This window comes from Rhinolophus sinicus, linkage group LG11 (genome assembly GCF_036562045.2).
Source record: "Rhinolophus sinicus isolate RSC01 linkage group LG11, ASM3656204v1, whole genome shotgun sequence".
Classification (NCBI taxonomy): domain Eukaryota; kingdom Metazoa; phylum Chordata; class Mammalia; order Chiroptera; family Rhinolophidae; genus Rhinolophus; species Rhinolophus sinicus.
In genome coordinates, this window is record NC_133760.1 from 716904 (window position 1) to 736775 (window position 19872).

Here is a 19872-nt window from a genome sequence, read left to right on the forward strand (position 1 = left end):
CCTGCGCGGGAGGCCAATCGAACGCCGCGCCTTGGAACAGCTGTCCAATCAGTGAAAGGGGGCCGGCCGCATCCCTGCCAAGGACCAATAGGGCGCGCCGGAGGGGCAAGAGCGACGTGCGGCAGGAGCAATGATAGGCCTATATTTAGGGCTCGGGGGCGGGTCGGCGCCAGAGACGAGAAGAGAGGAGGGGAGGCTTCCTCCGCCGCCGCCATCTTGGACCGGGCCCGTCAGCTTCCGCGGAGCCATCGGCAGACGCCGCGGCCTCCCTTGAGCCCCGACCCCGTCGTCAGAACAACCCCGGGCCCACTTCCCCCCACCCCACTTCCGCTTCGCGCCGCTATCGCGATAGCGCCCGGGCCCGGGGCGCGAGAAAAAGGCGGCGGGCGCTCGCCTCCCTTGCCTATCGCGATACGCTCCTCAGCGGCGGCGCCAGCTCCTGTGGTGAGAGCGTCAGGCTCGACTGGGCCAGACCCCTTCCCCTCCTCCCCCAGGCGCCGTCGACCGCCTTCCCTGCCGCCCCAGGCCCTGCGACACCGCCGCCTGTCGCGACATGGTCGCCCCCGACCCTGGTGGGCGCCCCCAGCTCCCGGTGCGGCTCTGGCTCTCGGCAGGGCGGCCCCGGTGTCCGCCGTCCTGGCTGTGCGCGGGCCCCTCCTCCGGCCGCTCCCGCTCCCTCCTCCGCGCCCTTCGGCGTCGCCCTGGGGTCGGCCCGCGACCCCGGCCCCGCGTGGTATCCGCGTCGGGCCCCGCGGGGTGCGAGGTACCGCCCCCTCCGCGTCGGCGTTGGCTCCTCGCCTTGTGGATGCAGGCGCCCCGAAGCTCAGGTGTCCGCCCTCTCGCAGCAGTCCCTTCTGTGGGGGGCGGCCTCTGGGCGGGGCTGCCGCCTTCACTTGGGCGAGGGGCTGCGAGCCCCCCAGGACACGGACCTCAGTGCGGGGCGGAGTCACCCCTCCCAGGGCCAAGTCTTCCCAGCATGGGTGCCACCTCTCCTTTTCTAAAATGGGGTGGGAATGACCCCCTGGAGTGAGGACGCTGCTCCATCCGCTGCAGCCTCGGCCAGTTTCCACCACTTCGTATGTACCACTCCCCTCATAGTAAAAATCCCCCGAGGTCTGAGGCTGCCACAGCCCTGGCCTCCTCCTTCTGGGGGTGTCTACTGGCCCCAGTGTTACTTTTTTAGGGGAGTCAGGATTGGCCTCAGTGTTACCTTCTTCCTACCTCAACTCTTACCCTTTGGTCTGGGTGTCAGCCTCTGGCTTTGTGGCTGGGAGCTCCCTTGGATCCAGACCGGCTGCCTCCAGGTGTGGGTTCCTCATACTGTCACTCCCACCTATTGGTCTGTGTGGTGGGGCTGTTTAGCTCCCCTAGGTCCCAGATACCTGGTCCTCCAGCTTTCTCCGTTGTTGACAACCTCCTGTTGTGGGCAGTGCAGGTGCCCCTTCTAAGTAGTGCCTGCCTGTCAGTTCGGTGGCTGTCTCCTCCCCCAAGGGTAGTTAATGCTCCTGCCCTTTTGGTGCGGGTTTTTGGCTACCTTCCTTTATTGCCCTCAGCCATGTAGGCTGTCACTTGCCTGGGTCTGAGGCTTCTATCCCCACTCACATCAGTCCAAGGACCTTTCTCCCTCAGTGTTCGTGTTAGGGCCCTCACTTGACAAGGAAGCTTCCAGCACTAAAGAGCCCTCTTGGTATCAGAATTTGTAGAGCCAGGGCTCACACCCACCCTGCTGGGACCCCCAGGAGAATAAGGCTTCCTAGGGCTGAGGTTCCTGTGCCATGAGGTGTGGGCTTTGGGGGCCAGGGCTGTGCTTTATCTCCAGGGTAAGGAACCTTGGAGTTGCCTCCCCTGGGAGTAAGGTCCCTGCCTTCCTTGGTTTTGGGTCCTCTGTGTGTCCCCGCTGCAAGGCTAAAGACCCTCTCAGACGTAGGTTCCCAGGACTAGTGCTTCTGCCCTCTTCTGAGGCACAGGCTCCTTGCTGTCGGGATGGAAGTTGCCTGAGATTTGAGGGAGAGACCCCACTGTTGTCTCTTTCCCTAGGACTCTTGTGAATTCCCAGTCCCCCACTCCTGGTATTGGGCTCTCTGTGGACCCGGACCTAACACATCCACCTTCCAGAGGCTCAGATCCTGCGTGGTAGTGGCTGCGGCCTCCCGGGTTAAGGCTTGGCATCCAGCATCACTTCCCAGTCGACCAGGGTGCCTCGCCCGGTCATATAAGGCCTTTCTGTTTGGGCATGTGACAGCCCCCACGATTAGGGACCACTTGGTTTAGTTGTCCAGGACTCAGCCTTCTGCTGCTCCTGCCCTACTCGTCAGGCCTTTGACGGTGTCATCACCCCTGAGGTGACGTTTGGGGGACTCTATTAGTTTGGGCCCTTCATTTCATGGTTGGCTCCTGTGAGTCTGGCACACTGCTCACCCCACACATCCCAGTGTAGGCTCCTTACTTGTGGGGATGTGCTTTCCTCTTGGACGAAGGACTTCTTTTGGTTAAGTCTCTTGGGCCAAGGTTTCCACTGGACTCCTTGCCGTGAGAACACAGGCTCTTCTGTGCCTAAGCTGCTCGCGTGTCTGAGAGTGGGCCTGCTGCCATGGTTACCTCCCCTGGAGGGTCTCGGTGGGTCCCTCAGAGCGGTGGGGCTCTTCTGTGGTGGCATCTCCACTTCAAGACTCAAGCTCCAGCTCCCTTTCTTTCTGGTCCTTTGCTGGGGGATCTAAGGTACGGGTGCCCTCTTGATGTGGACTTTTCTTTGGAGAGGGGGTTGTTGCCTTCTCTGGCAGAGATCCCTGCCCACTATGATGTCTGACCTCTAGGGCGCAAGTACCCTGGGCCTGTGGTACCCGCCCTTCTCTGGAGGAGCTGCCTCCCAGGTCAGATGGTGTCCTCCCTGGGCTAGAGCTCTTGTTCCCCTGGCACCTTGCTTCTGACTCCTTCAGGACTTCTTGCTGCAAGTCTGTCCCCCTCTCTGGGCCAGGTGTCCCGACCCCTCAGTGTGAGGACTCAGAGAGGGCATCCCCTCCCTAAGGTGTGCAGTGCCTTGTTTAGGAGCATATACTGGTGACCTCTCCCTCTGGGCTGGAGTCCCCGCCCCTGCTCCTGGGGTGGAGGCAGCACACACTCTTGTGTAGTGTTTCTGTTTCCCCATCCCACCCCCAGGCAGTAAGAGCCTTTTCTGGGTCAGGGTGTTGGAGGTAAGTCGTCCCTAATCTCAGTGTTGGAGTCAGGGCCCTCGTGTGCACTTTGTGGTTTGTGTCCCCTCTGTGCAACTATCTCCTGGGGCCTTTTTCTGGTGGCTTTGCCTTCCTGGAGCTGGGATGTTCCTTCCCAGTTTGGGCTGCAGTTTGGTGTGTCAGCTGGCTCTGGGCTGAGGGTGTTGCCAGTTAGTCTCGGTTTGGCCCTTTGCAGAAGAGATTTGAACTCTCAAATCTGAGGTGCCACACCCATCTGCCACCATGCAGAATGAGTCCCTATGGAGGGGCCAGTACAGCCTCCTTGAGATGGAGGAACCTGCCTCGTATTTAGGGCCTCAGGTTCAAAGTGTGCTCTCTGGTACGTTGTCCCACCAGTAGCTACTAGCCACGTGTGATTTAAATTTTAATTACTGAAAATAGAAATGAAAAATTCCTTTTTCCGTTGCCCTATCCACGTTTCCAGTGGTCAGTGTCGCGGATGCAGAACATTCTGTCATTGCAGAAAGTTCTGTTGGAGAGGACTGTTCTTGAGACGTTCTCCTCCCCATGGGAGGCTCTTAGTCCTTGATGAAAGGCTCTTTCTGCCTTGGCAGCTGGGGCTGCTCTGGGGCTCCCTGCCCTGGGGCTCCCTGCCCTGGGGCTCCCTGCCCTGGGGCTCCCTGCCCTGGGGCTCCCTGCCCTGGGGCTCCCTGCCCTGGGGCTCCCTGCCCTGGGGCTCCCTGCCCTGGGGCTCCCTGCCCTGGGCCTGTAGAGTCGGAGCTCCCTCACCGGAGCTGTGCTTTGCAGTAGAGGCCCCCTCTCTGGGGGGTGACTCTGGCAGCGCAGGAGTCCGCTTAGCTTAACCCTCCCTTCCAAAGCTCCACATCGCCCCTGCTCTTGATGTTGGGCCCTAAGGTGCAGCTTCCCCCCAGCCCCACCCCCACACCCCTGAGCAAAAGCTCCTGGTGACTCCCCTTGGACCTTGCTTCCCTCTGGGTCTCATGTGACTTCCTTTAGGTGGAGAGGCCCCTCTCTAAGTTTTGGGCCCTTGCCCTGATGGTTTGTGTTTCCCTGAGTCTACATTACCAGTGCTTTGATATGTAATTCCTTCTTGGGTGCAGATAGCTCCCTCGCAGTGAAGGTCCCCTTTCAACCTCTCATCTGCCTAAGAGTTCTCTGCTCCCAGACCTCTCTTGGGTCATGCCTTCTGCCTCCAAACCTCCAACCTCCTTGGCATCAGCCTCGTGGGGTTAGGAGGGGTATCTCCCTTGGTTCTACTTGGGACCCAGCCCTGTCAATGTGGGCGGGTTCAACTTTTTGTGGTTACGTGTCCCTGTGCCCCCACCTCCTCTTGTCCCTTATGGCTCATACAGTATCAGGCTCTTCTCCGTGAGGTGCACCTGCCCTTTGTCTCATGATTTGTCTGAGGGTGTTAGGATCTCGTCACCTGTGTCCCCAAACCCTTGGTGGGAAGTGAGGTCTCCAGGTCACACACCTTCATCCTTAGCAGTCAGCTTGTGCTGTGTGACTTTTTCCTGCTCTGGAAAATCCATTTTTGAGTGTCACCTGGGGAGAAGGTGCTCCACGCTCTAGGAATTTTCCATTTCTTGGGTCAGAGATACACAAAAAGTGTATCTATTTCCTTATTTCAGCGAACTTTCAGACTGTTCTTGTGGGACAGGTCCTTGTCATCAGATAGTAAATTTGTCTTCCCTTTACCGTCCTGTGCAACCCACTATTCCCAGCCTCATACATGTCTCTGGGTTTGGACCAGCCAGGGAATAAATGTGTATTTCTTCCCGGTCTCTCCCAGCAGCGTCTGTCTTCAAGAGAGTATGAAGAGAGTGCACCTATAGGGCAGGGAAGATGGCGGACAAGCGCAAACTCCAAGGTACTCGTGACTGCCCACTGCCTGTGGGGCCACGTGCTCGCTCTCCTTGGAACTCCTTGGGTACCTGCTGCCTCGGTAGGATGCTCACTGCCTTCCTCCCTCCCTGGCCAGGTGAGATTGATCGCTGCCTCAAGAAGGTGTCCGAGGGCGTCGAGCAGTTTGAAGATATTTGGCAGAAGGTACTGGGGTCGGACACTAAAATCTGGGTCTCCAGGGAGGGGAGCACAGAAAGAGGTTCAGGATGTCTGGGTGTCAACCAGGGAGAAGGGATGCTAAGGACCTCAGAGAAGCAGCTCTGAGATGGACTGGGGTGGGGGGAAGGTCCCCAGAGTCCCTAACACACAGAGAGACGAGTGGGCACTAGGGCAGGGAGTCCCACACTGACGCCTGGATTTTCCATCCCTCAGCTCCACAATGCAGCGAACGCGAACCAGAAAGAAAAGTATGAGGCTGACCTAAAGAAGGAGATTAAGAAGCTTCAAGTGAGGGGGATGGGGGCCCGGACGCCTGTGTCCTTGGCAGCGGGAATGGGGAGAGTGGATTGTTGGGTCCCAGGGAGAGGAGGGGCTGGAGCCTCAGTGCGGGCGCTGAGGCCATCTGACGGTCCTGCTTTTCCCACTGCAGCGGCTGAGGGACCAGATCAAGACATGGGTAGCATCCAACGAGATCAAGGACAAGAGGCAGCTCATAGACAACCGCAAGCTCATTGAGACGGTAGGAGCCCAGAGCCTGGTGCCTGAGGTGGGAGGGTTCCCAGAGGTCCTGAGAAGAGTAAGAGCTCTGCACAGGCACCAAGGGGAGGGAGAGCTGATGGGCTGGGAGCCCCCCTGCCAACTGTGCCCTCCACAGCAAATGGAACGGTTCAAAGTTGTGGAGCGAGAGACCAAAACCAAAGCCTACAGCAAGGAGGGCCTGGGCCTGGCACAGAAGGTGGACCCTGCCCAGAAGGAGAAGGAGGAGGTTGGCCAGTGGCTCACGGTGAGTGGGGCAGAGAAGGGAAGATGACCACAGGGCCCTGACCCCAAGGCATCCAAGGGGACTGTGGCTGACCACCTGCCTTTCGTTCCTTCTGCCCCAGAATACCATCGACACCCTAAACATGCAGGTGGACCAGTTTGAGAGTGAAGTGGAGTCACTGTCAGTGCAGACGCGCAAGAAGAAGGGTGACAAGGATGTGAGTGGGGGGGTCTGGCACCCACAAGATGGAGATGGGCTGGCTAGTGGGTGGGAGAGGCCAGCTCTTGCGGCCTGTAGGTGTTGGGGTCTGGGCTCCTAAGGCAACGAGGGCCAGCAGCTGGGATTAGGGGTCAATAGACAGGGTCAGGAGGGCTGAGCAGCTGACTGGGGGTAGCTCGGGGAGGAGGTGAGGCAGTCTTGAGTCCAGCGTGGGTGTCTGGGTAAATGGGGCCGTTAAGAAGATGAGCAGTTTAGGGGGAGGGTGCAGAGTTCAGCCTGGGTCACAGAGTAGGTGTGAGACCTGACAGACACCCAGGGTGGGGTGGTCCAGGAGCTGAAGCTGTGGCGTCATAGCACCTACAGGGCTCCAGGTCCTAAGGAAAGGACAGTGAGTACAGACAAGGCAGGACACAAAGAAATGGTTCCTTTGGCCTAAGGAGAAGGGTGGGACAAAGCCAGATACTATGGGCCCAGATTCCAGAACAGAGAGCTGGGTCTTCTGGAAGCTGGTGGGTGGCAGGGATGGCCTGGGGAGTGCGGATGTGCCAAAGATGGGTGTCTGAGACTCAGGGGTTTGGGAACCAGGGTCTTAGAAGGGAGGTATAGTCATGCACTAAATGACAGTGTATCAGTCAACGCCTGACTGTGTGTATGATGGTGGTCCCATAAGATTATAGGGGATTATAAGCAAAAAGCGTGTGTGCGGTGTTGACAGGAAAGCCTGGCCCCGACTATGGTGCTGAATTCTCTGCTGGCTCCGGGTGGTTTAAATAGAGGCGGAGGCTCAGCACACTGTCTCTGCGCTGTTCCCACCCGAAGCTAGGCCTGGGTGGTGACATGAGGGGCCGGGAGCCTGCCTGACGCCCACCCCTGCACACACATGCACACATTTCCCTTCACCCCCGTTTCTCCTTATGTCTTTCCTACGTCTCGCTCCCCTTCCACTTGCGTCTCTCTCTTCTCCCCCTCTCCCTTTTATTTTACATCTCAGGCTTTATCTGTCTAGGTCTCTGAAAGAGATCTCTGCTCTCCCTTTCTCTCCCCTTTTCTTCCTTCCCTTCTCATGTCCACTCACCTCCATTCACAGCCCTCCCTGTTCCTCCAACGTGTGCGTATGCGCGCGCGCACACACACAAACACACACACACACACACACACCTTTATACTGTATTTTTACTGGGCCTTTTTTGTTGACGTGTTTAGGCACACAAGTACTTACCATTGTGGTGCAGTTGTTTATAGCACTCAGTACAGTAACAGGCTGTACAGGCTGCAATAGTAGCCCAGGAGCAATAGGCTGCCCCACACAGCCCAGGTGTGCGGTGGGCTGGACCATCTGGGTTTGTGTGCACGCCTGTATGATACTCGCACGACAAAATCACTAATGACAAAATCGCGCACTTCTCAGAGCATACCCCACTATTAAGTGACACATAACCGTATAATAGGTCTTTGCAGAGAAGGGATTTAGAATGGTGACTAAGGTGTCAAATTCTAAGGGGAGATACCTGGAGGTGGGCTTCAGAATCTGGGCTCCTTAGGGGGATGCGGCTGGGGTGGGATTCTGATTATAAACCACAAGCTCCCTTGAGGGGGGTCACCATTATTACTGGGGGTTGGTGTTTCTATGTCCCAGGAGGCAGCTGCTGGGGGCTCGGCAGAGCAGCAGGAGAGCTGGGTGGTCAGGTGTGGTGCACGCAAAGGCCAGGTTGTTGGGAAGCACAGGGACCTCAGGGTCCTTTCGAGGTTTGAAGGGATGTCTGGGGGCCAGAGGGCGAGCAGCTCCACACTGCCCCGGGCCAGGAGGGACCAGGCCGGAGGACAGATTCTGTGGGGTGGGAGGGCCAGGCGCCCTGCAGCCCTGAGCCTGGCCCTGGCTCGCCAGCAGAAGCAGGACCGGATCGAGGGCCTGAAGCGGCACATCGAGAAACACCGCTACCATGTGCGCATGCTGGAGACCATCCTGCGAATGCTGGATAACGACTCCATCCTGGTGGACGCCATCCGCAAGATCAAGGACGATGTCGAGTACTACGTTGATTCCTCCCAGGACCCCGACTTCGAGGAGAATGAGTTCCTCTATGACGACCTGGACCTCGAGGACATTCGTGAGGCCCGGGGTCCCTGCCAGTGCGGGGCGGTGGGGGACAGGCAGGAGGGTGCCCAGCCAGCTAAGCGCACCCCTGCCCGGCCCCCACAGCACAGGCGCTGGTCGCCACCTCCCCCCCCAGCCACAGTCACATGGAGGATGAGATCTTCAACCAGTCAAGCAGCACGCCCACCTCCACCACCTCTAGCTCACCCATCCCACCCAGCCCTGCCAACTGTACCACGGTGAGGCCTGCGGGGGCGCACGGGGGTCCTGGGTATGGAAGTTGGGGGCTGGGCAGGGATCGGGGTTGGACTCCCTGAAGAGGCTGGCAGGTGGTGCTGGCTCCCAAAACAAGAGGACCCTGGGGAGCAGGGTTTCAGTAGGTTCCCTAGTGATTAAAGTCATGGGTACTTAAATGCTCTGTGACCACTGAGTCCAGGTTCCTGAGACGTTCAGAGGTTGGAGTCTGTCGGAGCCCTAGAGATCATACGGGTTTCTGACTGTGCCTCTGCCACCTCAGGAAAACTCTGAAGATGACAAGAAGAGGGGACGCTCGACGGATAGTGAAGTCAGCCAGGTGGGTCCAATGGGCATGTCACCCTTTCCTTTTTTGGTTTTCAAAGGCTTACTGAGACCTGAGTATGGCCACAGGGCTGGACTTGGGGGACACAGGCAAGTCAGAAGATACTGCTGCCCTGGTGGGCAGGCAGAGAGGTGACCGACTGGTGCTGTGGCTCAGGTGGTCCGGGGTGCCTGCCTGGCCTCGGCGGTCAGGAGGAGCTGCTCTGCAGGGGCGTATTGGCCCAGGTGTTAGAGGAGGTTGCCCGGCAGGGAAAGGTAGAAATTCCTGGGTGAGGCAGCGGCAGGTAACACGGGCAAGTCATGACTGATTGAAAGTGTCACGAGGTGAGCTCGGCTAGGTGTGTGGGGCTGGCTGTGAGCATAGGACCTTGGATTGTCGGGCTGAGGGCCTGGACCCTATGCACCCACTCTGCAAGGGCCCAACCATTCTGAGACCAAAAACCAGACAGCTGTCTTTTCTGTGGGACCTCTCTGGGCCTTGGCTGCACTGTGGTGTACATCGTGAGTTTCCGAGAGAGGAAGCACTTCTCAGAATTTCTCTTTTTCCCCTAGCGAAACTCCCAAGACAGGAGAGCACCTTAGGAAACGCTGCTCAGGATGGTATCTTTAGGCAGGAGTGGGACAGGTCCAAAGCCCCTCCGTGGGCTGATGGGAGAGCTGGTCCCAGGGGGACCGTGAGGGGGGTGGTGGTGAGGCTGATGTGGGACCCTGGTGAGCGGGCGAGGTGCTGGGAAGGACTCGGGCATGAGTCCCGCTTGGTGCGTGGTGAGCATTAGGTGCCCATGGGCATGAGGATGGCAGACCGAGGTGGGCAAGAGTGATTGTTTGCCATGGGCATGTCACTGGCCTCTGCTTCCTTAACATCCCGCCAGTTGCTTTAGTGAGGCTTTAAGTGACATTCAGGATTACTGTGCGGTTTTCAGCTTCTTTTTCCTTCTCAGACTCTTGGCCAGTTCCAGCTGATATACTGAGGACATTTAGGTGTTTCCCCCTACTCTCCTGTCGTCAGACAGAGGGTCTCTCTTATACCCAAGCTGTGGGTTAGGTTCTTATGCCCAGGGGGACATCATAGGGAGATGCACAGGCAGGACAAGGAATGCTGGGTGTGGGCTACGAATGCATGAGTGTTTTAAGCATGAAGGTGGCAACTGAAGCCATGAGGGCGAGTGAGGTCGTCACCTGGGTCCCTGGGAGGGGTGTGCGGGAGGCTTGGCAGACCTGCCAGCCCACTGAGTCCTGACCCTATTCTCTCTCCCATCTGCAGTCTCCCGCCAAAAACGGCTCCAAGCCTGTCCACAGCAGTCAGCACCCTCAGTCCCCAGCTGTGCCGCCCAGCTATCCTTCCGGCCCCCCACCTGCTGCCTCTGCCCTGAGCACCACCCCTGGCAACAATGGGGCCCCTGTCCCAGCAGCACCCCCAAGTGCTCTGGGCCCCAAGGCCAGCCCAGCTCCTAGCCACAATTCGGGTACACCCGCCCCCTACGCCCAGGCTGTGGCCCCGCCAGCCCCCAGTGGGCCCAGCGCCGTCCAGCCCCGGCCTCCCAGCGTCCAGCCCGGTGGCGGAGGTGGCGGAGGCTGCAGCGGCAGTAACAGCAGTGGAAGTGGGGGCACCGGCAAGCAGAACGGCGCCACCAGTAAGCAGAGGACTATGGGGGTGGTGGGGCAGGGGGTTCTGGGGTAGCCACTGTTGGCCCCTTTTCATCCCCTCTTCCTTTCCCCAGGTTACAGCTCAGTCGTGGCAGACAGTCCAGCAGAGGTGGCTCTCAGCAGCAGTGGGGGCAGCAACGCCAGCAGTCAGTCTCTGGGTCCCCCATCTGGCTCCCACAACCCACCTCCCAACGCCTCGTGAGTGTCCAGCCTCCGGCGGGGTTGGGGACGGGTAGCCTTCTCGCACAAACGGACATGGGGCCACCCCAACTGTCACTACATCTCACAGACATGGGCCCTGCCCTTGCCTGTTGGGAGTTCCCCACGAGCTGTCTCCCACCTCTTTCCAGCTGGGACACTGGACATCAGTCCCCCAGCTTTGCCCTTTGGAATGTTCTAAAGCATTCCTCATCTAATCGGGACTGTTCTCAGACTTACACACATCCCCTTGGGCACTCTGACTTCCCCTTTCCCAGAGGAGCTCCTGTTTGGGCCCCCCACCCCTCATTTTCTGTTCCCTGCCCTAGGACCACCTGACTCCATCGGGTGGCTCCATGTCTGCTTTTCAAACTGAAAGACCCCAAAGTCCTCCTTCCTGTCCCCACCCACCCTCCAGTTCTCAGGTCAGACCATCCCAATGGGTCCACATTGCTTGGAATAACACCCCCCAAGAGAGCTTACTCTCCTGGGTGGGTGAGGGAACGCCTGCGCCTGGGCCACCTCACCCCCAGGCTCTGCGTGGGCTCCCAAGGGGGGCATCTGCCCGAGGCATCTGTATTGTGGTTGGAGCACCTGCTCCCACACCCTCCTTCATGGACCCTTCCAGAAGGCTGACTAGCCTGTTTCCTAGTGGATTTCAGCCACATGGAGCACCCTGAGAGTCCTCATTCCCACCTTGTAGCTCTTCTTTGTCCCAAGAGCCCTTCGCTCCTGTCTGTGCCCCTCAGCCTCCCCTTCTCGGGTCAGGTCTGCTAGGCCTTCTCCCTGTTTTGACGCCCCTGATCGATCACCTGGGCCTTCCTGTCCATCTTGCCTTTGGGGACCCTCCTCTGAGCCCCCTGTCCTTGTCCTCAGGAAGGAACCCAGTGCAGCTGCCCCAGCAGGTACTGGGGGCGTGGCCCCAGGCTCAGGGAACAACGCTGGGGGACCCAGCCTCCTGGTGCCACTTCCTGTGAACCCTCCTAGCTCCCCGACGCCTAGCTTCAGCGATGCCAAGACAGGTGGTGCCCTGCTCAATGGACCCCCTCAGTTCAGCACCGCCCCGGAGATCAAGGTGGGTGTAGAGCCTGTGTCCCGCTTCTGCCATCTCTCACCTAGCTGTTCGCTGTCCCCTCCTTCAGGCCACTACTGCCACCCCCACATCTACCCCTCACACTGAGTCACTGGCTGTCACTCCCAGTCTTTCCTTACCGCCCACACCCTTTTCTCTGGGTCTCTCCATCCCCCCAACCTATCTGCTGCTCCTGGTCTTCCCCTGGCTTCCGGTGGTCCTCGCTCACCTGCTCTGTCCTCCAGCCCTGTCTCTAGGTCCATTTCTCCTGCAGACACATTGTATTCTCTTCACACAAACTATCCAGCTCACTGCCCTATTCCCTTGAAGAAACGCCAAGTCGAGAGGACACTTGCTGGCATGTGCTCTGGGCCACTCTGCGGAGTGAATGTACCAGTTAGGGAGCAGGGAGCAGAGCAGGCTGGCCGGGGTGGAGGTGTGGGGGCCACTGGTGGTCTGCCTCAATCTGTGGACACAGCCCTGCTGGGCCTCTTGGGGAGTGTCTCAGCGGGCACCCACCCGGATGGTGCAGGAAAGGCCTCCTTGCTGCAGTTTAGGAGGGACTAATGGCAGAGTGGCAGAAGGCTGGGTAGGATTTAGCAGAGGAGGAGGAAAGGGGTGTGCACGCTGTGGGGTGGGGTGCAGGCCGGCTTCCAGGCCGGATAGTAGAGTGTCGCTGGAAAGGACGGGGTTCTGATGGCCAGGGTCTGAAGTGGCATTGGCAGGACAAGGGTGGTAACCTCGGGCTGAGCCCTGGGCTGCCTTCTATTACTTTCTGGGCACGGAAGTCACTACACATCACCAGGTGGCTCAGTAGTCCTCGTGTAGCTCCTGGGAGTTTCTAGCCCACGGTGAGCACTCAGACCTGAGAGGTGCGTGTTTCTGGAGAAGGGTCAGCAGCTTTGAGGTTCTCAAAAGGGGAAAGAACTACTGGGATGAGTGGTGGGGAGCCTTGGGAAGGTTTTGAGTGGAGAAAGGACAAAAAGAAGATGCGGGTGGGGGGGGGCAGTGAGAGCAGATGGAGAGGACAGGCTGGACTGTGCGCTGGTCAGGCACAGGGTCCCTCGGAGGCCGGGGTGCGCGCAGAGAAGTGTGTGCTGAGAGCTGTGACACGACGGAGGCGCCTCGTACACTGCAGTGTGGTTGCCTCTGCAGGACGTCATCCTATGGAGTTGGGACAACACACACAGCACCCAGCGTGGGTGCTTCCGTGTCGTGTCCCCCGTTAGGTGCCGCGGTGAGCGCTGTCACACTAGCAGCCTTGGCTTAGCTGCCCTCCCACCAGAGCAGGCGACAGTGCCAGGACCTCTGCCCTGGCCCCGCCCTCTGCCCGGGCCTGAGGCCAGGCACCTCTTCTCCCCAGGCCCCCGAGCCTCTGAGCTCTCTGAAGTCCATGGCAGAGAGGGCAGCCATCAGCTCCGGCATCGAGGACGCGGTGCCCACACTGCACCTGACCGAGCGAGGTGAGGGTCCGGGCGTGGCGGGCGCCAACAGGAGGGCTGGCCCGGCCCAGCCTCACCCCGGGCCTCGGCTGTCCCGTCCCTACAGACCTCATCATCAGCAGCACGGCAGCTCCTCCAGCCTCTGCTCAGCCGCCCCTCCAGCTGTCAGAGGTGAACATACCGCTGTCGCTGGGTGTGTGTCCGCTGGGGCCTGTGCCCCTCACCAAGGAGCAGCTGTACCAGCAGGCCATGGAAGAGGCCGCCTGGCACCACATGCCCCACCCCTCAGACTCTGAGCGGATCAGGTGAGGGCCACGCGGAGGGCGAGGTGGCACCAGAGTCTGAGGGAGGATGCTACAGCCAGGGATCTGCTTCCCTGGTCCTAAGACTAGATGACGCTTGCTGGCCACTTGACGGGCCTCTCCGCAGTAGGTGGGGGCTGAGGAGTTAAATAAATGTTGGGGTGATCAGATGACTCAGAAGCTCACATTGACCCATGAGCGGTAGGGAGGCAGGGAGGCTGTGGGCAGACAAGGGGTGGCTTTTTGCCCACCTTTGAGACGGCAGGGGCAGGCACTAATGCTCTCGATCCCCACAGGCAGTACCTCCCCCGGAACCCCTGCCCAACGCCCCCCTACCACCACCAGATGCCACCCCCACACTCGGACACCGTGGAGTTCTACCAGCGCCTGTCCACTGAGACCCTCTTCTTCATCTTCTACTATCTGGAGGTACAGCAGGGCCCCGGGCAGCCTCAGGCCCCCCGGCATCACCACCACCGCCGCTGTCCCCCCTCGGGCTGGAGGGGTGAGGTGGGTGCCCCACTGCGGCCACTGGAACCGCACCCCCATCCCCAGTCCTGGGCCCCGCCAAACAACCTGTCCCTCTCCCCACTTCAGTGTAGGAGGTGTCACAGCTGTGAAGGCTGACAGCTAGGTTGCCCCACTTGAGGTGCCCGTCCCCAGTCTGGGCTGTCCCTTTAGGCTGCTCACTGGCACGGCTCAGGCCTCCCTGGAGACCACGAGGGACTATCTAGCCTCTGTGACACCCCAGGGCATCATGAATAACCTTCACCCTCTTCCCGCCCTGGGAAACTTCCTGAATGGCCTCTTCTTGGCCCTCAGCATGTTAGTTCCTCTTCTCAGAGCTTCTCAGGAAGCACTTCCCACTTCCTTCTGACCGGCACTGGTATGTTCTGTGCCCTCGCCCAGCTCCAGCTGGAGCATCTAGCCCAACCTTTGTCTGTGGCGGGCTCGAGGTCAGCTCTGGTGCCCTGCCCCGTCCCCTCACCCCTTTCCAGTTTGGGGGGCCCCCTGATCCCTGCTCCACCCTTCCTCCCCCAGGGCACTAAGGCACAGTACCTGGCAGCCAAGGCCCTAAAGAAGCAGTCATGGCGATTCCACACCAAGTACATGATGTGGTTCCAGAGGCACGAGGAGCCCAAGACCATCACGGACGAGTTCGAGCAGGTGAGGCCCCTCCCTGTGTCCTGTGTACTCCGGGCCTCTGGCGGGGCGAGGTTCCCATGCTTGCACCCCTAGCTGGTCCCTCCTCCCTTTACCACCTCCTTTAGCCAGCTGGGTCTGGGACACTGTTGCTCTGTACTTGGCCAGCTCCTAGTCATCCTGTAGGTCCTAGCTTACAGGCCCCTTCCTCAGGGAGTCTCCTGGTGTGGTGGGGCGTGGGGGCGAGGCCACACTACACAGGATCCTTGACAGCCTCCTCCCCCATGTCCCCAGCACTCAGCAAATACAAATGGGGAAGCTATTCTTGCTTAAATGACCTTCTCCAGTTCTAATAATTGATAGGAACGTCCCACTTCTCGCAAAACACTCCGGAGACTACCTGGGTTTGAACCCAGCTCTAGCTGGGTGACCTTGGTCAAGTCACTTGAACCTCGATGGGGTAACAGGACCCCCACATTAATACAGCTGAGGATTAACTGAGTTAATAACATGTAAGTACTTCATGGTGCCTGCTACGTAACGTTTCCCCAAAAATAAGACCTAGCCAAGCCATCAGCTCTAATGCGTCTTTTGGAGCAAAAATATAAAATAAGTAAAATAAGACCGGGTCTTGTATTAATTTTTGCTCCAAAAGACGCATTAGAGCTGATTGTCTGGCTAGGTCTTATTTTCGGGGAAACACGGTAGTAAGTGTCCTGTGTGTCCTGTATTTTGTTTCAAATTACTGTTTAGTTAGTTCCACAGTGCTTTTTCCACCAAACATTTGCCTGGTGCCAAGTACTGAACAAGGGAACTCAGTCCTATTCCCTCGATGCTTTCAAGGTCTTTGAAGCATTTCAGCTGACCCATTCCCATTCCCACTGTGCCTTCTCTGACACTGCAGACTTCCTGTCCCCTCCTGGTTTGGTCCAAAGTAACCAGCCAAGTTAGTATATTTCCAGGCATCACTCCTCCAGTAATTCCCACATCACCACTGTCACCAGAAAAACGTCCATCCTGTAGACAGCCTATGGCTTTGTGACGACTAAACACTAGGACACGCATCATGTGCTCAACACCTGAGCAGTGCTCAAAAGCCACAGCCATCCTGACAAGTAACAGCACTTTGCAAAAGTGCCCAGGGTTGGGGCCCACTTCTAAGCAGGAATGACCTTTCCTACCTGAGAAGGGCGTGGCAAGGGTGGAGTGAGACTGCAGGCCCGGTGCCTGGCATGCCCATGGCCCTGTCTGTGGGCCTGGCTCGCCCAGCTCCCCCACACCCTCGTCATCACTCCCTGACCGCCTTCTCCCCTGGCCAGGGCACCTACATCTACTTTGACTACGAGAAGTGGGGCCAGCGAAAGAAGGAAGGCTTCACCTTTGAGTACCGCTACCTGGAGGACCGGGACCTCCAGTGACACCGGCCTCTCCCTCCACCTCCCCTCTCCCGCATGCTGATCCCCCTGCCCTGGAAGCCTGGGGGGAGGCCCCAGGCCAAGGGGCAGCCCCTCTCCCAGGAAGCAGGGAGGGGGCTGGGAAGTTTTCTCCCTCTCAGCCCCACCCTGGGGCCCTGGGGGCAAGGGCTGCCCCTGCCTCCCCTCCCCAGTGAGGGACATTTTTTGGTAAACCTATTTTCATTTTGGAAAATATTTATGAATAAATAGTTTTATATGACGGCTGGCGGCAGCAGCCTCTCCTCTACCCCTCAGGAGTCAGTAGCAAGAGGGGTGTCCTGCCGGCGGGGACGCCGGGCCAGTTGGGGGTTGAACTGGGAGTTGTACCGCCTCTGCCGGTCATCTGCCTCCTCTTCTGGCTGCTCCTCCTGGGGGGCCCCACCTCGGACCCGGGCCAGCAGGGCCTCCGCCCGCGCCCTCTCAGCAGCTTCCCGCTGATGACGTTCAGCTCGAAGCTGGTCCAGGGATGGGGGTCTGGGGGCAGAAGAGTCAGATTAGAAAGCTGATAGTCCTGGAAGGCCCTAGCCTCCTTCAAGAAGAACTGCCACCTGACTCCCTGCCTGCATCTGTTGTGCTCCTGGCCTCAGCACACGAAGCCTTTGGGACCAGAAAGCTGGCCTTGTGCCAGGGGCAAGGATCTGGGCCTCCCTTTTTGTGCCTCTGTCCTCCCCAATCTTTCCAGTCAGGTGCCCTTTCAGATCAACAAAGCAGCTGTGCGACACTGAGCACACCCTGGGCCTCTGTTTCCCTCTGTAGAAGGAGGCTGGTCAGTACTCCCACGGTGTGCTCAGGAGGCTCTGGCATTCTATGGACACAGACCTGCTTTTTCTCAAGTTGTTGGTCTCTTAAAACCCCAGGACCCCAGAGAGATTTGATGTCGTGGGTTTCATTGGTTAGCATACAGCACATCAGAAATGAAAACTGAGAAATCTTGAAAACAAGCATATGTCCCATTAGCCATCAGAGTGGCACCTTCCCACATCACACAGCCTCCGGACACCTCCATTGCATGCTTGAGAAGTGAAAAGCTAAATGGGCTTGACCTTGCAGACCCCCTAAAGGGATGGCAGGCCCCCCTGGGGTCACTGAGAACCAAGTCTGCCCACCCAGCCCCCAACCTAGTGCCCCCACGTGGGCCTCCTTACTCTTTGGGCCGCTGTTTGTGAGACCCTTCCTTTTCCTTTCTGCCGTGACCACCATCATCACCACTGTGCTTTCTCTTCCCCAAATGCTTCTGCATCTCCTGCAGAGGGTCCAGGCGGTTCTTGATCTTTACATCTGGTCCTGGGCCAGGCGGGAGGGGCCCTCGCCCTGGGGGGAGCTGGTACCAAGGGGGCTGGGTCTGGGCTTCCGCTGCACTCTGGCCCAGGTATGTCAGGATGCCCAGAGCTTTCTCCTGCCTTTCCTGAGAGGGACAGGACATACAAAAGAGAATATCAAGCATGTCTCCCCTTGGGGAGCCCTGGATGGGCAACAGGGACACCCACGGCTGACAAGGCAGAACCAGTCATCCAGCCAACAGGTGTTAAGGGCCTGTCATGAGCCAATTCTGCCAGGAACTGGGAACACGAGACCAACACAGGTGGGGCTCCTACACTGGGGGTACAATGGCAGGTTCAGTAACAAAAAGCATGGGAAGGGGTCGATATGGTGGACCTGCTTTAGGGTTCAATGCAAGCATCTCTGGGGAGATGGATACTTGAAGAAAAATCTAAAAGCAAGGCAGCAGAGGGACGCGGTGGGGCAAGTTCAGAGTTTGGTGGGAAATCCCTGAGGGCAGGTGAGTGACAGGACCTGATTTACATTTTACAAAGCTCCTTCACACATCCCAAATCCCTTCCCTATAGGCTCTTGACATCAGGCTGGAGACCTGAGGGGTCTGTACCTGCAGCCTCAGAGCTGGGGGGCTTCAGCTTCCACTTCCAAGCCCCCATGGGCCCAGACAGCAGTAACCAACACTTCTTCAGTGCTATGGTTAGGTTCTGTTCTGAATATATTAACTGTTTAATCCCCACCTGTTCTCTATACTTGTTAGTCTCAGCTCTACCCATCACTGATGAAGTGGGCGACTCCAGCTTACTTTATCCTGTCGCTTTTCTTCTTCATACTCTTTGTTGCCTCTGGTCACCCCTTTCCCTTCTTCCAGCAGCTCCCGAAAAAGGTCCACAGGGCCAGAACTCGGGGCCCCTGCCTCTGCTGCTTCGAGTTCCGGTAGTGAGTTCTGATGCCTGGCTTTCTTCCGTAGGAATTCTGTGCGGGCCTGGGGGGGGGGGAGCGGGGGAGAGAGAAAGTTAAAGGGAGACCATTCAGAACCGACATGTGATCTGAGGAACCGTGAGTCTGGTACCAGTCATAGAGAATCACAGCCCTAGGTGCTGGGAACCATGGGGAAGGGAACAGGGACAGTGGGTGCCCAGAAGAGGCACCCAGCCTGGGGAGAGGGTGGGGGAATGAGGTGAAGCCTGGGTTTGTAAGCTTTCTTTTCAAAGGGCAAGCCAGAGCTCAGTGTCACAACACGCTGTGCCAGGAAGACTTTATTCTGCGCCTCCTGCGGTAAGAGAGGTGGAGGTGAGACAGACCTCTGGGGATAACATAATAAAGACAACTATGAAGACAGCCAAAACGTTTATTAGGACAGCCGATCTGAGTTCCAGGAAGGGCTCCAAGTCACTAGCCCTAGTCGATTTGCAATCTCTACTGGTAAATGTGAATTTAAAAACCCCACACTACCTCCCAGTCAGTGCTAAGGATCAGGTTAGCTAAAGGACTGACGGCTAGGTGTAAACCAAACAGATGGAGGAGCTATAAAGAGAGCTTCTGGTGTTTGTGGGGGTTGCGGGGTGTGTGGGAAGCTTCTGGGGTAGTGGGGGAAGCTGCAGGGAAATGGAGCGGGCTTCCTCTCTGAAGCCATCTCACTCCTCTGCACAATGGAGTTGACAGCGCGCCTCTAAGAACGAACGGTACTTAAGGGATTTCGCAAGTCAAGCGTTCTACGTGGGGCGAGCATCCAGTAGGCGTTCAATAGACTGCAGGCAAACTGAAAAATGGTCTGAGTTTCCTTGAACTGCTCAGGGATTCCTTTGTTCATAAACTCCTACTCTGTGCCAGGCACCCCTCTAGCCTCGCGAAGAACACGAGCAGCGGATAATAGGACTAGAGGGGTTACGTGAGAACGCTCCCTTGGTTCCACCCGCGGCCGGCACCTAATTCCGTAAGGGATGCACTGCGCCTGCGCAAAGACCCCACTTCCGGCCCTTCCGGGGACGCCTGTGCGTTGGGTCCCAGAGCCCCGCCAGGTCGCTTTCGGAGTTTACCTCTTGTTGAGCGAGCAGTACCCTCCGCTCACGCTCTTTCTCCTCCTCTCGGGCCTGGGCCTCGTCACGCCGCACGCGGGCGACATTGTCCTTGTTCCGAACGTGCCAGCTCTTCTTAGGCAAAATGTTCATGGCGGCGTAGCAGTCTACAGACTGGCAGCCCCGCCTCCTAGCACTTCCGATTGGCGAGATGCCCCTCCCTGTTGTTCCTGTCTCGCCACCGGTTAGTCCTGGACTAATTGACACGCCCCCTCTGGTTCTATAACGACAGCTGATTGGCTGGGACTCCCACCATCGCTTCAAATCACGCGTTGTGTCGCGTAGCGACCGCCTCACATCAACGTTTTGAGTCTATTACGGTGTCTCCGCTCCGACGCTTACCGGACGCG

The 19872-nt window shown here is 58.3% G+C and overlaps 2 protein-coding genes across 5 annotated transcripts; one reads left to right on the forward strand and one right to left on the reverse strand.

Moving 5' to 3' along the window:
* Nucleotides 1-179: 179 nt before the first annotated feature.
* Nucleotides 180-16389, forward strand: CNOT3 (CCR4-NOT transcription complex subunit 3). 4 transcript variants are annotated; one of them, XM_019715910.2, is made up of 18 exons: nucleotides 180-444; nucleotides 4984-5061; nucleotides 5173-5240; nucleotides 5469-5543; nucleotides 5686-5775; nucleotides 5911-6039; nucleotides 6140-6235; nucleotides 8126-8345; nucleotides 8438-8571; nucleotides 8850-8906; nucleotides 10176-10545; nucleotides 10633-10756; nucleotides 11633-11831; nucleotides 13192-13291; nucleotides 13377-13575; nucleotides 13869-14001; nucleotides 14614-14739; nucleotides 16035-16389. In XM_019715910.2, exons 2-18 carry the CDS (start codon nucleotides 5037-5039, stop codon nucleotides 16131-16133), a joined length of 2244 nt encoding a protein of 747 aa, XP_019571469.2. In that variant the 5' UTR covers nucleotides 180-444; nucleotides 4984-5036; the 3' UTR covers nucleotides 16134-16389. The 4 variants fall into 4 exon arrangements, with proteins under 4 accessions (XP_019571469.2, XP_019571470.2, XP_019571468.2 ...); XM_019715911.2 differs by having other exon boundaries at nucleotides 211-444; nucleotides 4987-5061; XM_019715909.2 differs by having other exon boundaries at nucleotides 304-444; nucleotides 8123-8345; nucleotides 16035-16364.
* Nucleotides 16347-19801, reverse strand: LENG1 (leukocyte receptor cluster member 1). Its single transcript, XM_074315975.1, has 4 exons — nucleotides 19484-19801; nucleotides 18250-18429; nucleotides 17315-17574; nucleotides 16347-16643 (listed from the first exon to the last, which is right to left on the reverse strand). The coding sequence occupies exons 1-4, from the start codon at nucleotides 19613-19615 to the stop codon at nucleotides 16421-16423; spliced, it is 795 nt and encodes a 264-aa protein (XP_074172076.1). The 5' UTR covers nucleotides 19616-19801; the 3' UTR covers nucleotides 16347-16420.
* Between the last annotated feature and the right edge of the window lie 71 nt (nucleotides 19802-19872).

Bases quoted from the DNA above. Each gene is read 5' to 3' on its own strand.
- CNOT3 (XM_019715905.2), top strand. From the start codon at position 5,037: ATGGCGGACAAGCGCAAACTCCAAG. The intron at 5,776-5,910 runs GTAGGAGCCCAG...TGCCCTCCACAG, and splicing joins ACCGCAAGCTCATTGAGACG to CAAATGGAACGGTTCAAAGT. The intron at 8,346-8,437 runs GTGAGGCCCGGG...CGGCCCCCACAG, and splicing joins CCTGGACCTCGAGGACATTC to CACAGGCGCTGGTCGCCACC.
- LENG1 (XM_074315975.1), bottom strand. From the start codon at position 19,615: ATGAACATTTTGCCTAAGAAGAGCTGGCACGTTCGGAACAAGGACAAT. The intron at 17,575-18,249 runs GTAAGCTGGAGT...TGTCCCTCTCAG, and splicing joins AAGAAAAGCGACAGGATAAA to GAAAGGCAGGAGAAAGCTCT. The intron at 16,644-17,314 runs GTAAGGAGGCCC...TTCTGCCCCCAG, and splicing joins CACAAACAGCGGCCCAAAGA to ACCCCCATCCCTGGACCAGC.